The sequence below is a fragment of the Chelonia mydas genome, chromosome 7 (assembly GCF_015237465.2).
Source record: "Chelonia mydas isolate rCheMyd1 chromosome 7, rCheMyd1.pri.v2, whole genome shotgun sequence".
In the NCBI taxonomy this organism is placed as follows: domain Eukaryota; kingdom Metazoa; phylum Chordata; order Testudines; family Cheloniidae; genus Chelonia; species Chelonia mydas.
The window spans coordinates 92,473,124-92,490,269 of NC_057853.1; the positions used below are offsets into that span (position 1 = coordinate 92,473,124).

At 43.5% G+C, this 17,146-nt stretch overlaps 2 protein-coding genes across 7 annotated transcripts in view; one reads left to right on the plus strand and one right to left on the minus strand.

Annotated features, from left to right (window-relative positions):
- The window catches only part of KIF11 (kinesin family member 11), a 49,212-nt gene that overhangs the window by 19,508 nt on the left and 12,558 nt on the right, over nt 1-17,146 (minus strand). The window contains exons 1-8 of one of the 6 annotated variants that reach the window (XM_037905017.2): nt 14,907-16,284; nt 14,443-14,568; nt 12,676-12,778; nt 2,381-2,513; nt 2,151-2,248; nt 1,992-2,070; nt 1,402-1,587; nt 1,194-1,318 (exon numbers count right to left, since the gene is read on the minus strand). In XM_037905017.2, the coding sequence (XP_037760945.1) occupies nt 1,194-1,318; nt 1,402-1,587; nt 1,992-2,070; nt 2,151-2,248; nt 2,381-2,513; nt 12,676-12,758 (704 nt within the window). In that variant the 5' untranslated portion in view covers nt 12,759-12,778; nt 14,443-14,568; nt 14,907-16,284. Of the gene's footprint in view, nt 1-1,193; nt 1,319-1,401; nt 1,588-1,991; nt 2,071-2,150; nt 2,249-2,380; nt 2,514-11,862; nt 11,984-12,675; nt 12,779-13,115; nt 13,484-14,442; nt 16,285-17,146 lie in introns of those variants that run through there. The other 5 variants (XM_037905015.2, XM_007053010.4, XM_037905018.1 and 2 more) reach the window with 5 other exon arrangements.
- The window catches only part of IDE (insulin degrading enzyme), a 114,618-nt gene continuing 111,101 nt past the window's right edge, over nt 13,630-17,146 (plus strand). The window contains exon 1 of the mRNA XM_037905013.2: nt 13,630-13,650. The gene's annotated coding sequence lies outside the window, so the exon portion shown is untranslated. The remainder of the gene's footprint in view (nt 13,651-17,146) is intronic.

Sequence of the window (17,146 nt, forward strand, 5' to 3'; positions counted from 1 at the left end):
ACCAGGGATAAGTTTGGCCCATTGATTTTTTTTTTTTTTTTTTTTTTTTTTAAAATAGATGGGCACTTTTCTAATACATCATCTTATTTTACTAAGCACGCTTCTAAATAGGCACTTGACAAATAAGAACCTCTGAAAAGCACTCATATACTAAAACACAGAAGAGGCAGTATCAGAAAATTCAGCCCAATGTTTAGGTTTCAGGAAAAAAATTTATGAAGACATAAAAGCAATAAACTCTACAAATATTTTTACACACTCAACTTATGGAAACTTTAAAAAAAGAAAACGAACATGCCCTGTTGTGTTTGTAACCAATGCACTAGGTACACACAGGTACAGTACAGGAGAATCTGAAAAATATTTTTATTGTCCAAGCTATGTAAATACAAGCAAGCAGTATTCAGGAATAAAAATTTAAAATTCAGTTTTTATCTAAGACATTAGTAGAGCTTAGGACTTATTTTTAGCTTGACAAAAAGGAGTACTTGTGGCACCGTAGAGACTAACAAATTTATTTGAGCATAAGCTTTCATGAGCTACAGCTCACTTTAGCTTGACAGTATCCCATTTACAAGTCTCACCACCAGTGTGACATTGGTAAGGGATATGCAATAAACACTGGATGCACCACAAATATGCAGATGCTTCTGACTGAGAACATGTAGATTTCACAATACATAGAAACACACAAGCAGAACAAAAATTATACTCCTACAACCAATTGGAACTATGGGAAATTTAGATATAAAGTAATGATCCCGATGCCCTTATCTGACTTAGAGCAGATTGGTATTCTTACAAAGTAGCAGGAGCCAAACAAGATCAGAATATCTTGCATCTCTGGACATCATGAGTGAGTGAGGAGGCCTCATCTAGAAACAGCCCCTCAAAAAGAGCTGTAAGAGCTGCTTCCAGGTATATGACCCCGCAGGCATTTTGTCTGCCTGTGTCTTCCAAAAGCAGAATGCTTCCAGGTGTGCCTGTGTTGTGCTGTACTCTCCAAATTTTGCAGGATGATAGAGGCATGACTTACAAAGCCACTGTAGAGCCCTAATCTTGAGAGCCTAAACTAATATGGGGACCGCAAGCTCAAGCAGGGTTCAGTGTAATTTCAAAATCTTTGACTGTTTTGGTCACACCAGGTTTGTTACATCAAAAATATTAAATCTTATAAGAGGAAAGTTTTGTACCTAGAATATGCATTCATGTAAGTAGCTGCAGTTGTTCTTTTCGCTGCTCCTCTTTCCAAAATCTGATACACTTCATCCTTGTTGTGCACAGTTATTTCTTCCAATCCTTTGATAATCACACCCCTCTGTCAAGACGGGATTTTATGTTACACATCTTTATTTAGTCATTCCAAGAGCCCCACTTAAGTTTTAGAATTCAGATTTGTACCTTGTTACGGGGATCATCAAACATTTGCAGTCTCTCCCCTACATCAGAAGAGGGATTCAAAAGATCAAAAAGCTCCTCGTTGTAGATTTCCAACAGGGAGACTTTCACAGAAAATTCCGTACCATTGTCTGAAAGTTTTTCAAATATTTGATGCAGTGTACGGGGGATTATACCAGCTAGTGGATCCTATAATTAAAGCACAGATGAGTTTATTAAATACGGTGCCAAGAAAAGACCAAAGAAACGGTGGGAATAAAGTGGAGAATTAAGTTTAGGGAAATCAACATAACTTGTTTTAAAGATTAGAGTCTGACACAAATAGACCATTTTTCATAGGATAATTTTCAGAGCTTGCAGATAGATAAACCTGATTTTGTTTCAAACCTAAGAGAATATTTATAATTTTAAAAAAAGATGGTTAATGGTAAACTCTTAATGTTAGAGTAGGTGAGTGTGAAATGAGAGCTTTAGAGTACTTGCAAAAGACCAATTCCAACCAAATTTTCATTAGCTACAGCTAAGTCTTCTACAATATACTCTCATTGAATTACAATTCAGCTAACGAGGTTTTAATAGGAGGTCAGATTTACCTCTTCCCATGTATATTCTTCATTAGGTGATCTCTCCCCTTCCATTGTGAAGGTTTTTCCTGTACCAGTTTGGCCATAACTGTGTGGCAGAATTTGAAGATTAAAAGTATATACTTGAAACTGAAGTTACATGTTAAGAAAGTAGTTTGGGGCACTTACGCAAACACGGTACAGTTGTATCCCATAATAACTTCATCCAAAATAGGACAGACAACATTCCGGTACACCTCAATTTGTTTTGCTTGAGCTCCGAAGACCTGTTGAGGCAAAGTCAGTAAATCACATTTAGCTACACTCTGATGTGTTTCACCAGTTGAGGTTAGCACATATTTCAATTCCATGACTGATTATTTAGAAATCTAGAAGTCAGTGACTCAAAGAACAGTTACCATATCAAACGTGTAAGTCTTCCTTGATGTTTTATCAGTTACTCCTCCAGTACGGACACTAACTTCCTTTCTTGCATGGTCACAATCTACAACAGCATGGGCGTTTGCTTTGCGCTCCAACACATTAAAGGGCCTAAAAGACAAGATTTAAGAATACATTTCTCTCATCAGCAAGGATATGAATCAGGTTTGGCTAAGTGATACTTGTATTTTGGTTTAAAAATCCAAAAGCAGCATAGTGCTTATGCAGTATAAACCACAAAATGCATTTGCTTAATCTAGGGGAAGTTTCCTCCATTTATCTTCAAACCACTAAAGAGTGTATTTGATGGATATTTGGCATGTTTGCAGCTATTCTGCTATTTGTGCATGCATTTTCAACAAGTTTATTGCCTCTAGAACACAGGAGACACACGTACAATAACGAATGTGAACTAAAAAGTGCAGTTTTATTTAGACTTGTCAGTTTATCTAACAATATGCCAAATTATATTTCACTAAGGGTTAAATATACTGCATAATTCTTATTGTAAACACCTTTATAAGAAAATCCTGAATGTAGCGTGATCCACCATGGATCCCTAGCTAAACTTCTGCTAAAGTTGGTTTGATATGGGGGATGGATTAAGTTTCTCATCGGACTGATTGCTTGCATACAATTGAGAAAAGAGGGACTCAACTTCATCCCACGTTGATGGCCTTTGAGGCAAAGAATATCTTACCCAATTTAAGGCACCATGTAAATTTACAATGCTTATAAAATAGAGCAGTAGATATCACCAGAACCATTTTAATGCTGATGCATTATTTCCATTATGAAGACCTACTCACAAGCACTTAACTCTTTGTGTGTGTGTTTAAAGCAAAAGAGCTTTCCAGATACTAAAGGGCAGGGTGGAGAAAAAAAGTTTAAGGGATTTGGGGGAAGTTTGATAGAAATATGATTTGTCATTTAATGAGTTGCTGTTTTCAAAGGACAGAAGCTACTAGAGAGTCCTGGAATGGAGTTCAGTCCAAGGGACTAGTTTGTTATAGGGATGTCCAGAACTGTGGGAATAACCCTGATACTATACTTATGGAGTCCAGGTAATACGTATTTGCAACTAAAATATATACTGATGTTTAGCGAGAAGAAGGCAGAAGAGAATTTTTGTCTGTTTGTTGTGTGCGTGCTTGCTGTGTGCCTGCTTGATTGAAGTTTACAGTGTGGTCTCTTTTGGGGGCTGAGTGCTGAGCCAAGCAGCCTGCTAGCTAGACTGAGAGTTTACTAATGAGGTTCTAGCCTCCTATCCTTGGATCCCTAGTCCCTTGACAAGGGGGCATGGCTAATTCAGGGAGAACAGGAGTTTAAAAACCAGCTCCTAAGCAGCCAGAGAAGCTAACGAACAGCAGCAGCAAACATGGTAGTTTTGAGAGGGAGCATGACAGAGAGCATGAGAGCCATGTACACCTAACAGACAGACTCTGACTTTAGGCCAATAATGCCCCCCAAAAACAATTAACAAAACCAAACCCCTGCAAGAGTAAAAATAATGCAGGCAGAAGTCCAGCAGCAGAGTGGGGGCTATCCAGTTTTTGCACTGGATGCAGCATGTAAGATTAGCTGTCTTGTGGGCAGGTGGCATATGTTATTCCTTTGGAGCAAGAAACTCATGCCCCTCAGAGACAGAGTATGGGCTCTTGAGACCAGAATAGTTGAACTGGAGGAGCTAAGGGAGCTAGAGGTACATAGATGAGACTTTCACGGACACAGTAGAGCAGTCCCACCCCTGGTGTGAAAGCCTTGGTGCTGTTGGAGAATGAACATCTCAGGGAAGTCAAACATCAAGCTGGAGCAAAGGGAAATAATCTCATAGTTGGGACCTTCCTTCCAGATGTCATGGTATCCTCTTGCAGTGACGAGAGGGAACCCCATTTATTAGGAAGAGACCGGCAATAGTAATGGAGGATTAAATTATTAGAAATATAGATAGCTGGGTTTGTGAAGACCAGAAAAACCACATGGTGAATTGCTAGTCAGGTGCAAAGGTTGGAAACCTCTCAAGACATCTAGATAGATGTATGTTCAATGCTGGGGAGGAGCCAGTGGTCATGGTACATGTAGGTACCAGAGACATAGCAAATGGTAGAAGAGAGGTCTGAGTGGCCAAATTTAAGATGCTAGTTAAAAGTTTGAGGTCCATGGCCTCCATGGGAACATTCTCTGAAATGCTTCCACTTCTGTATGCAGGGCCAGTTAAGACAGGCAGAACTGCAGGGTCTCAACGCATGGAAGAGATAATGGTTTGGGAGGAGGGATATAGGTGATTAGGAACTAGAGAACTTTTTGGGAAAGGAGGAGCTCCATCTAAACCAAAATGAACCAGACTGTTGGCATGTAAAAATAAAGAGGTCAAAGGAATTTTTAAACTGAGAGATGGGGAAAGCAGAGAGGTGCAGAGGAGCACACAGTTCAGACTGAGACATCCCTTAGTGGAGGATTTATTAAAAGGGATACTCTATTTCCTAAGAGAAGAGGATAGAAAGTGATAAAGTGCCACTGGGAACTGAAAAAGAAACAGTCAAACAAAAGAGTCCCATTCAGTCATCACAAAGACAAACAACTAAATATTGAGAATTTTTACAAGCATTCGTACACAAATTCTAGAAATCTAAATGTTAAGATGGGCAACCTGGAGTGCCTGGTCTTAAATGAGGATATAGATGTAATACGCATCACAGAAACTTGGTGGAATAACAATAATCAATGGGACACAGTAATATCAGGGTACAAAAGACAGAAATAACAGAGTAGGCTGTACTAAGAACATACGAATACACAAAAACAGGGGTCGGCAACCATTGAGAAGTGGCGTGCCAAGTCTTTATTAATGTAAGGTTTCATGTGCCAGTAATAAATTTTACATTTACAAGCCCACCCTCCGCCCCCAACAGAACCCCAGACTGGCAGTAGGCTGAGCGGTCCCGGCCGCCAGCCCCGCTCATCCCACTGCAGGCTGGATGGACGGAACCCCAAGCCGGCAGCCAGGACCCTGACTGGTAGCAGAATGCCACTAAAAATCAGCTCGTGTGCCGCAGGTTGCTGACCCCTGCATAAGAACATAAGAATGGCCATACTGGGTCAGACCAAAGGTCCACCCAGCCCAGTATCCTGTCTGCCAACAGTGGCCAATGCCAGGTGCCCCATAGGGAGTGAACCTAACAAGTAATGATCAAGTGATCTCTCTCCTGCCATCCATCTCCACCCTCTGACAAACAGAGGCTAGGGACAGCATGGAGGCGGAGGCGTGGCACTATATGTAAAAGAAAACAGAGTCAAATATAGTAAAAACCCTAAATGAATCAAACCGTACCACAGAATCTACATAGAAAGAAATCCCATGCTTGAATAATAAGAGTATGGGAGCAGGAACATACTACCGACCACATGATCAGGATGACAACAGTGACTGTGAAATGCTCAGGGAGATAAGGGAAGCTACCAAAAATCTGAAAACATAATAATAAGGGATTTCAACTATCCCCATATTGACTGGGCACATGTCACCTCAGAACAGGATGCAGAGATAAAGTTTCTAGACACCATTAATGACTGCTTATTGGAGTAGCTAGTCCTGGAACCCAAAAGGGGAGAGGCAATTCTTGATTTAGTCCTCAGTGACACACAGGATCTGATCCAAGAGATGAATATAGCTGAACTGCTAAATATTAGTGACCATAATGTAATTAAAATTTAAAATTCTTGTGTGGGAGTTGGGGGTGAGGGGAAATACCAAAAATGGTACAGTGGTGGGTTTCTAACTATGAAAAGGAGAACTACACAAAAATTAGGAAGCTAGTTAAATGGAAATTAAAAGGATCAGTCACGAGAGTGAAATGCCTGCAAGCTGCATGGACATTACTTAAAAATACCATAAATACAGGATCAAACTAAATGCATACCCCTAATAAAAACAAACAATAAGATGACCAAAAAATGCCACCATGGCTAAACAGAAGCAATAGCAAAAAGACATCCTTTAAAAATTGGAAATTAAATCCTATTGGAAACAGAAATGAGCATAAACTCTGGCAAGTCACATGTAAAAGTATAATTACAAGGGCCAAAAAAGAATTTGAAGAGCAAGTAGCAGGACACAGAAACTAACAATTTTATTTTTTAAATTATTTATTAAAAAAAGGGAAGCCTACCAAACAATCAGTGGGGCCACTGGACACTCAAGTTGCTAAAGGAGGACTCACAGAAGACCTGGCCTTTGTGGAGAAGTTAAATGAATTCTTTGTATCAATCTTCACTGCAGAGGACATGAGGGAGATTCCCAGACCTGAGACATTCTTTTTAGGTGAAAAATCTGAGGAACTATCCCAGACTGAGTTGTCAGTGGAAGAGGTTTTGGAACAAATTGGTAAATTAAGCAGCAATCTGTCACCATGACCAGATCGTATTCACCCAAGAGTTCTGAGGGAATTCAAATATGAAATTGCAGACTACTAACTGTGGTATGTAAACTGCTACTTAAAAATCAATCTCTGTATCAGACAGCTAACGTAACATCAATTTTTTAAAAAAGGCTCCAGAGACGATCCTGACAAATAGAGGCTGGATAAGCCTAATTTCAGTATCAGGTAAATTGGCTGAAACTGTAGTAAAGAATTATCAGACACACAGATGAAGAAAACATGTCGAGGAAGAGCCAACACTGCTTTTGTAAAGGGAAATCTTGCTTCACCAATCTATTTGAATTATTTGAGGGAGTCAAACAAACACGTAGACCAGTGAAGTTTGAGAACCCCTGATGTAGACAATGGTAATCCAGTGGATATAGTGTCCTTTGACTTTCAGAAAGCCATCAATAAGGTCCCACATCAAAGACTCTTAAGCAAAATAAGTAGTCATGGGATAAGAGGGAAGTATCTCTCATGGATCAGTAACTGGTTAAAAAACAGCAAACAAAAGGGTAAGAATAAACTGTCAGTTTTCACAATGGAGAGAGGTATATTGCAGAGTCCCCCCAAAATCTATACTGTCCTGTTCAACATATTCATAAGTGATCCGGAAAAAGGGGTGAACTGTGAGGTGGCAAAATTTGCAGATGGTACAAAATTACTCAAGATAGTTAAGTCCAAAGTTGACTCCAAAGAGTTACAAAAGGATCTCACTAAACTAGGTAATTGGCAACAAAATGGCAGATGAAATTCAGTGTTGATGTGCAAAGTAATGCACATTGGAAAACATAATCCCAGCTATTCATATAAAATGATGGGGTCTAAATTAGTTGTTACTACTTGATTGACATATGACCATTATATATCATTGTTGCTACCATTGTTATACAATTACAATAAATCTAGTACAAAGTATATCATGTAAGATGTCAATGGAAAAGTTATGATTTGCCAAGTATGTTTATCCTGTCTATATCCATGTTTCATCACTGTGTCTGAAGTAATGAACATTGACTATATAGATCTATATCCCAGATGTGTTTGTTCCTGGGGTAACACCCACCAGGTGAAGCCAGACAGCTTTGTGATAATGGCCCATCAAGGGCAATGGACTCTCACACTGCACCACAGAAGAAACTTGTCCCACCAGCAAGTCTTCCTGTAATCTACACGGCCACTTTAGAGGCTGCAACTTTCTCGCTCAGGGGGATCCCAGCACTGGTGCCACAACTAAGTAGCCACGTTAAAGCGCTGTCACGGCAGCACTTTAATGTGTCTTCACTACCAACGTTAAAGTGCTGTTTGGATAACTTTCAGAAAGACATTTGCAAACCGAGAGTTGGAGTGGGGCCAGGGATGAGGGGTTTGGGGTGCAGACTGCCTGGGGCTGCAGTGGGGAGAGAGGACTTCCCCCATCCCTCTCTCGCCGCAGCAGCTCCAAGGCTGGGACAGAAGGAGAGGCACCTTTCGCCGACTGCGGCAGCTCCGAGGGAACTTAGTCCATCACTGCTTCAAACCTGACACACCAACTTTGCAATGACTGTAACCCTCCCCTTCTTTATAAATAAAGCTTTAGATTTTAGTTACTTATTCCTGAGGGCATTCTGCACCAAAAAATTAAAAATTATGCACACAATATTTTAAAATTCTCCAAAATTCTGCAAGTTTTATTTGTCAATAAATAAACACAGATGCTCCAGCATGACAGGGGGAGCACAGGCCACTGACTGCACGAAGGTGGGAGATCACCCGGCAGCCTCCCCACCCATGGGAAATAGACGGAGCAGTGAGGTTACTTGTGACCCTGACACAGCACAAGGCCTGGCCCAGAAACACCCTGGGGCCCTGCCCCTCTGTGCCAGGTGCACCAGATGTGGGGCAGGCAAGCTCAACTAGGCAGGATCCAAGTGTGAAAGGGCTGTGTGGGGGGAACCAGGTGTGGGGTGAGAGGGACAATCTGGGTGCAGGCAGCTCAGTGTGTGTGTGTGGGGGGGGGATCTGGATGCACGGAGGCTTGTTGGGGGCTCCAGGTGCAGGGGCAATGGGACTCTGCAGAGGCTTCCAGGTGAAGGTGGTTAGGGCTCAGCGAAGGGGTCTGGGTTTGAAGGTGTCAGTGGGGGAGTCTGGGTGTTGGGGTAGTAGGGCTTGGTGGGGTAGGGGGTCTGGTTGCAACTACCTGGGGGGGGGAGGGGTCAGTGGATGTGGGGGCTCAGAGTGGTGCAGAGAGGTGGGACTCATCAGGTTGGGGGGGTTGAGTGCAAGGAGCTCAGTGGGGGGTGGTCTAGGTGCAGGGCTGGGGGTCTGGATGCATTTGGTTGAGGTTCAATGGGTTGGGGTTCGAGTATGAAGAGTTGGGGGGTTCTGGGTGTACGGAGTGAGGCTTGGCGGGGATGTCTGGGTATGCGAGGTCCAGATGCTCCCCATACAATGACCCCTCCCCCCGCAGCCGAGAAGTGACGGGGGCAGGAAGCAGGGGAGGATGCTGAGCTTCCTGTAGCTGGGGGAGGTTTCTGAGGGTGGGTCTGACACAGCCCCAGCCACTCCTTGTAGGGGAAGAGGAAGTCCCAACCTCTCCTGCCTCCAACCCAGCCAGGACTAGCAGCTGATCCTGGCTCAGGGTAGGAGCCACTGGCTGGGGTGTCCCCAGCCCCACAGTGATTTACCTCTCCCATCAGCTGCTCTGGGTGCCTGAAACTATGTACCCGTGCTGCTAGGGAGTGGTGTGAGACTGCTCTTGCAGCTTGCCTTTGCTTCCCTGTCAGAATGTCATTTTTCTGGAGGGGGAACAGCAAAGAAATCTGCAGGGGACATGAATTCTGCGCATGTGCAGAATTCCCCCAGGAGTAGTTACTAGACTATTGACAACAGAGAGATTATTGGACAAGATCTGAGTTATATACTGACCTGGCTATGTGGCTGATCTCTTGAGATCAGAAGGACCCTTTGTTTGATTAAATTGGTTTTCAATAACCACTCATCATAAAGCCTAGTGTCTGCGTGAGGAAATAAGTGCTAGAATGCCTAAGGAGACTGCATCTTTGACTTCATGTGAATCAGTGTAGTGAGACGTGCAGAATGAATTTTGTCTCACATTACCTCCATATTGGTGCACATAACCTCCATATTGGTGCACATAACAAAATTCATGTGGAGGGGGTGGGGCCGAGGGGTTCGCAGTATGGGAGGGGGCTAAAGTCTGGGGAGAGGGTTGGGGTGCAGGCTCCGGGATGGGACTGGGGAGCTCAGGGCTGAGGCAGAGAGTTAGGGTGCCGGGAGCAGGGGGGACACTCCGGATGGGGATGCAGGCTCTGAGGTGGGGCCGGGGATAAAGGGTTTGGGCAGGCTGCCCTGGAGCTATGACGGGGAGAGAGGACTCCCCCAAGCTCTCTCACAGCAGGTCTGGGGCTGGGGGAGAGGCATCTCTCCCCACCGCAGCCCTGAGCGCCTGCATGGTGCTTAATAGGCTGCTGAGCGGTTGCACAGCTTAGAGAGAACTTAGGACAGAAGTTAACTTTTGTTACTGGCTTGGTATAGCTAATGGTAGAATAACCACCAGTTTGGGGTGAGCCTGTGCTATTTTTCAGCACTTTGTCCTGTACCTGGTATTCTCAGCTGTGACCCACCGAGGCACGGTGACACTACTAAAGAAAGAGATCTTGGAGTAATCTTGGATAGTTCTGTGAAGACATGCACTCAACGTGCAGCAGCAGTCAAAAAAGCTAACAGAATGTTAGGAACCATTAGGAAAGGGATAGATGATGATAATCATAATAATAATAATAATAAAAAAAAAATCAACGCCACTACATAAATCCATGGTATGCCCAGACCTTGAATACTGCATGCATTTCTGGTGGCCCAATCTCAAAAAAGATATACTAGAATTGGAAAAGGTACAGAGAAGGGCAACAAAAATTAATAGGGGTATGGAACAGCTTCTGTATTAGGAGAGGTTAAAGAGACTGACTGTTCAGCTTGGAAAAGATATGAGTGAGGGGGATGACAATAGAGACTATAAAATCATGAATGGTGTGGAGAAAGTGAAGTGTTATTTACCTCTTCACATAACACAAGAACCAGGGTCACCCAATGAAATTAACAGGCAGCAGGTGTAAAACAAACCTAAGGAAATACTTCTTCACACAATGCACAACTTGTTGCCAGGTGACGTCATGAAGTCCAAAAGAGTAAATGGGTTAAAAAAAAAATTACACCCAGGGAGTGGGGTCTAGCTGTCCCCGCTTCTTGGGCACCCCCTGCCTGCTCCTTGCTGGGAGCCAGGCAGCTGTGTCAATTTCCCAGCTCCAGAGCTGGGAAATTGACAAGACACCCACCATTCCCAGCCCAGAGCACTGGTGGAAGACAACCGGGCTTCTAGACCTGGCTCCCAGTGGCCCAGCTCTCCAGGGGAGTTGGCAGCTAACAACCAATGTAACACAAAAAGAAAAGGAGTACTTGTGGCACCTTAGAGACTAACCAATTTATTTGAGCATAAGCTTTCGTGAGCTACAGCTCACTTCATCGGATGCATACTGTGGGAAGTACAGAAGATCTTTTTATACACACAAAGCATGAAAAAATGGGTGTTTACCACTACAAAAGGTTCTCTCTCCCCCCACCCCACTCTCCTGCTGGTAATAGCTTATCTAAAGTGATCACTCTCCTTACAATGTGTATGATAATCAAGGTGGGCCATTTCCAGCACAAATCCAGGGTTTAACAAGAACGTCTGAGGAAGGTGCGGGGCGGAGGGGGACACAATGTAACACAGGGTCTACAGACATTGCATCGGCCTAACTACACTAACATAAACCCTACACCTCTTGTTGAGGTGGGTTTATTATGTCGGCATAGCAAGGTAGTTACATCGTGTGGAGGAGCATTTCAGTGTGTACACCTCCACTGTTTTGTTGACAAAAGCTGACATTTGTTGACAAAACTGTGTAGTGTAGACAAGGCCTAAGACATATTCCAAATCTGGAGAGCAGTCACAAACTGGTTCTCCAGAGACAAAAGGCTAGCAAATGGGCCATCACCTGGTTAAGCGGCCATTCTTTGGCAGGAAAGAGGTTAAGGGCGGAAAAATCTACATCTTGACAATGAAAAGGGTGGGGTTCCCATCCACAAAGACTTTCTGTCTCCTGAACCCATCCTGGAGAGGACTCTCAAAGAAGAGAGGAAAACTACAAGAAAGGAGAGTTTAAAAAAAATTGTACTACAATGCGGTCATGTAAGGGAACTAACTGTTAGGCTAATGTTAAGTTGTCCAATCAGTCTTACTTTAACATAGTTCAGGCATTTATTTTCTTTGAAGGGAGAAACATAATTTGGTAAGTTTCAGAGTAGCAGCCCTGTTGGTCTGTATTCCCAAAAGAAAAGGAGTACTTTGGCACCTTAGAGACTAACAAATTTATTTGAGCATAAGCTTTCGATGAAGTGAGCTGTAGCCCAGGAAAGCTTATGCTCAAATAAATTTGTTAGCCTCTAAGTTGCCACAAGTCCTCCTTTTCTTTTTGATAATTTGGTAAGATATGCATTTGCAAGTCTGAAGCTCACCATGCTTTATAAACATATCACGCCTGGGCCAAGGAGATGGCCCAGATTTGAACTTCTGAGAAAGTATTTTTAAATATAGGGGCTTTAGTTAAAATGTCCCCATAGCTATAACTACCTCACCATTAAATCGTCCCTTCTAATGCTTTACACAGTTCTGACCACAGGAATCTTTGGCAGCCTCCTCACCAGGCCCGTCTGGATGCCGTCCAGCACTCGTTATTTGCCCGTGGCTGGAACAGAGAAGCACCCACCGCCCAGGAGGAGCGGTCACGGGGCGCACCGGACCCGCTTACCTGCATCTCATAACCACCTGGATATTCTTGCCTTTCTCCTCTTTCTTAGCGCCGCCCTGGGAGCTCACGGCCGCCGTCGCCATGGTCTCTGGGCGCGGGGAGCCTGCGGAGGAGAAGGAAGCGGTGAGTGCAGACTGGCTGCTCCCCGGTGCGCGGACGGGACAACGGACAGCGCCCCAGCCCGCCCCTGCCAGGCCCCCGAGCGCTCTACAGCCCTGCCCCGACAGCCCGGGCGGGGGGAGCATCGTTCCCCCCCGCGGGGCACCGAGCGGCGCCGTGTCTCGCTCACACAGGGAACCCGGCGCTGAGCACAGCGGCAGCCGGCCACGGAGAGGGAGCATCGCTCAGCAAAGGAGCCCCGAGCTCAGGAGGGGTTTCTGGGAAAGGGGGGACCGGCCGGCCCGGAGCCCCTCACCCGCGATTAGGGCGCAGGCACTCACCCTGGCCCACCGTCGCCACCCGCCGAGCTGCTCCAGCCGCTTCCCGTCACTACGCGCCTAGCCAAGGGCGCCCCTTCCCCTCGACAACTTTGAACCGCGCGCCAGCACCTCCGCAGCCAATCAACGGACAGCCGCGCGGCTCGTGGTGCAGCATGGGACTTATTTTAAATTTCGGGAACTCGGGGGCAGGGTGGTACTTTAATTGACGTCACATAGGCGTGCAGACGGCGCACGCCTCGGCCGTGAGCGTTCCGGAGTCGAACACCAGGTCGCTTACGTCCCACGAAGCAATGGGTGCTGGGAATGGTGGGCCCCCCTCCCCGAAGCACTGCATGCTGGGAGTGGTAGTGTCTGCCTGCAAGCGGTCACTTGGTTCCAAGAAGTGACGTGTTGCGCTGCCTTCTACGGCGAATCTGGCCCTCTGCAGTCGGATCAGACACTGCGTGCTCTGCACTGTCGCCTCGCGGCAATTGTATAACTGCTGTCGGGGGAGGGCTTGTGGACATTACTGCACCTGTATTCGGTGGCTGTAAAGGTACTTGAGTCACGGGAAGCCCATGCAATGTTCCTTTCCTTACGGCAAGACCATTGAACAGACGCTCCTGTCATTCAATGTCTACTCTCTCCCTTCTCCTTGTTGTACTGCAGGAAGCGGAACAAGGAGGCTTTTCTACCTTTTAACAAACCATGTTTTTAGATCTATTACAGTATAAGGGTCTACTTTCTACACAATATAGTGGGAGCAGCTGTCTCTCACTGACTTGCTTTCAGACAGCAGTTTCATTACTAAAAGGAATAGGTATAGCATAAGAGCCTGCATAAACTAGAACTGCACAATGACGAGCGTTGCTAGAATCCTGAAGAGCTGGAGCGAGGGGCAACGAGGTGCAGTCCCTGGATCAGAGGTCCTTCACGGACGACACAGACAAGAGAGGATGGATTGGAATTTTGCAAGGGTGCATTTTTATTTGGCAAATGGTGACATGACAAAGTAAATAAGGAAGTGTTATTTACTCCTCAAAAACAAGGGGCCACCAAATGAAATAAATAGGTAGCAGGTTTAAAACAAACACAAGAAAATATTTTTTCATGCAATGCACTGTCAACCTCTGGAACTCCTTGCTAGAGGGTGTTGTGAAGGCCAATACTATAACGGGGTTCAAAAGGGAGTTAGATAGATTCATGGAAGATAGGTCCATCAATAGCTATTAGCCAGGATGGGCAGGAATGGTGTCCCTAGCCTGTGTTTGCTAGAAGTTGGGCTTGGGTGACAGGGCATTGATCACTTGATGATAACCTGTCTGTTCATTCCCTTTGGGGCACCTACCATTGGCCACTGTCAGAGGACAGGATACTTGGCTTCATGGACCTTTGGTCTGACCCAGTATGGCCGTTCTTGTGAAACAGCTTCATCGCTACCTGCTCCCACTCGTCTTAAGAGTTAAAACAATGTCTGCAAGAACCAAAGATATTGCAGTCTCATGCAAAGGCACTAAGAACAAGGCATAGGAATCATGCATATATGATATCTTCATATATAAAAGGCCATTACTGTTGAGCTGCTAGTCCAATCCTAAACTGCAAAGACCAATAGAGACTTTACAATAATTCATACAAGTTTAATTTGCAGCGTTTCTGAGGCAGCATTACCTATTGGCTTCCACATAACACTTGAGTGTAAGGGTGTCACTAAAATGAGATACAGTCTGCTTATACATTACGTATTAAAAATACTACATTAAAAGAAAATTCGCATGCAAGTCAAAAGTTAGTAATGCCAGATTCACTTACCCTTGCAATCTTAATTCTTCCCCTTTGTCCATCAAACCTCTGTACTGAATGAGACAGGGATCATGTAGAAAAAGCATGTAATCATGTCATTAAAAACTGTATCATAAAGGATATATGCAAAAGGGTGTCAAATTAGGCTGTACAGGAGATGCTAGCGCTGGCATTTCCTAACTTCCTAGTTTTGCAAACCAAACTTTGCAACCAAAATAACTTTCTTTTAATGTAGGTTTTTGGTATGTAATTTCCTAGGCATGGTGTATTTTGTTTAATTTTTTAAGGAAAACTAAAATCACAGAAACAAATTCTGGCTGGTTCATGGAAAGAGGCATCCAAATGGGAAAACTAATAGATACAAAAGCAACACTGACTGCAACTATATTCTGATTGAGTCCATCCTTATTCACAGCCACCTTATGCATTCTGAACCTGCTAAGTGTAAAAATAGTTTGCATAGGGAAGTGTGTCAGGGCTATGGCCTGATCGAGGTAGCAACAAGTATATGTAGATAAACCTGTAGATTATATGCCATCACCTACACTTTATAACAACCCCTTTGCAATATTCACTGTGGAGGAAAATTAACTTCTACCTTCTGCTCCAACTTCTCGCTGCAGTTTCTTTTTTGGTATGTAAGTATGTACAGCTGCGATGGAACGTCAGAATTTGGCTTATAATATAAAATAAAACAAATACTAGAAAAATACATGTTCTGTAAACAGGTTAGAGACCATTCAAACTCCCAATTAAACCATAGGAATTTATTTTAATGGGAATTGGATCAGGCCTTTCTGTATTTAGGTCTTGTCTCTGCTAGGAAAAATGATACTTTAGTCAATCAAGCTAACTCAACATGATCGAAAAACCCAATTTAACACAAGTGTAGACTCAGTTTAACACCTTTAGCTCTATTTAATAGGTCAGTTTATAACGTAAGCAGAACCTTTTTTCCTAGTCTAGGCAAGACAGAAGACACAAAATGAACAAGGAAATGGCATATTGCAAATAAATAAGATACTTTTAAAATTGGGAAAGAGGTTCAAAAGTAGTTAAATCTGACCCTAAAGCTGACCCTAAAAAATGTATGTCAATTATAGCAAACATGTTTCATTTATTAAAAAAATAGAAGTGACATAGAAAAATTAAAGATCAAAAATACAAAAATATCAAAATAAAGTTATTCAGACCAATTTAAATAATATATTGATTTCTGTGGTGATGAACATAAACATTTGTTGAGCAAACAGATAAATACTGACTGAACATCAGAATGGCCATATTAGTCAGATCAATGGTCCATCTAGCCCATTACCCAGTCTACTGACAGTGGACAGTGCCTGATGCCTCGGAATGAATGAACAGAACAGGGCAATTACTGAGTTTTCCATCCCCTGTTATCCACCTTCAGCATTTGGCAGTCAGAGGTTTAGGGGCATCCAGAGCATGGGGTTGCATCCTTACCATTTTGGCTAATAGCCACTAATGGACCTATTCTCCATTAACTTATCTAATTCTTTTTTGAACCCAGTTATACTTTTGGCCTTCACAACATCCCATGGCAATGAGTTCCACATGTGCATTGTGTGAAGAAGTACTTCCTTTTGTTGATTTAAACCTGCTGTCTATTAATTTCATCGTGTGACCCCTGGTTCTTGTGTTATATGAAGAAGTAAATAACACTTCCTTATTCACTTTCTCTACATCATTCATGATTTTACAGACCTCTGTCATAATCCCCCTTTGTTTTTTCAAAGATGAACAGTCCCAGTCTTTTTAATCTCCTCTCATATGGAAGCTGTTCCATACCCCTAATTCATTTTCGTAGTCCTTCTGTATCTTTTCCATTTCCAATATATCTTTTCTGAGGTGGGGCTACCAGAACTGCATGCAGTATTCAAGGTGTGGGCATACCATGGATTTATTTAGTGGCATTATGATATTTATTGTCTTATTATCTATCCCTTTCCTAATGGTTCCTAACATTCTGTTGGCTTTTTTGACTGTTGCTACACACTGAGCGGATGTTTTCAGAGAACTATCCACAGTGACTCCGCAATCTCTTTCTTGAATGGTAACAGCTAATTTAGACCACATAATTTTGTATGTCTAATTGGGATTATGCTTTCCAATGTGCATTACTCTGCATTTATCAACACTGAATTTCATCTGCCATTTTGTTGCCGAGTCACCCAGTTTTGTGAGATCCCTGTGTAATTCTTTGCAGTCTGCTTTGGACTTAACTA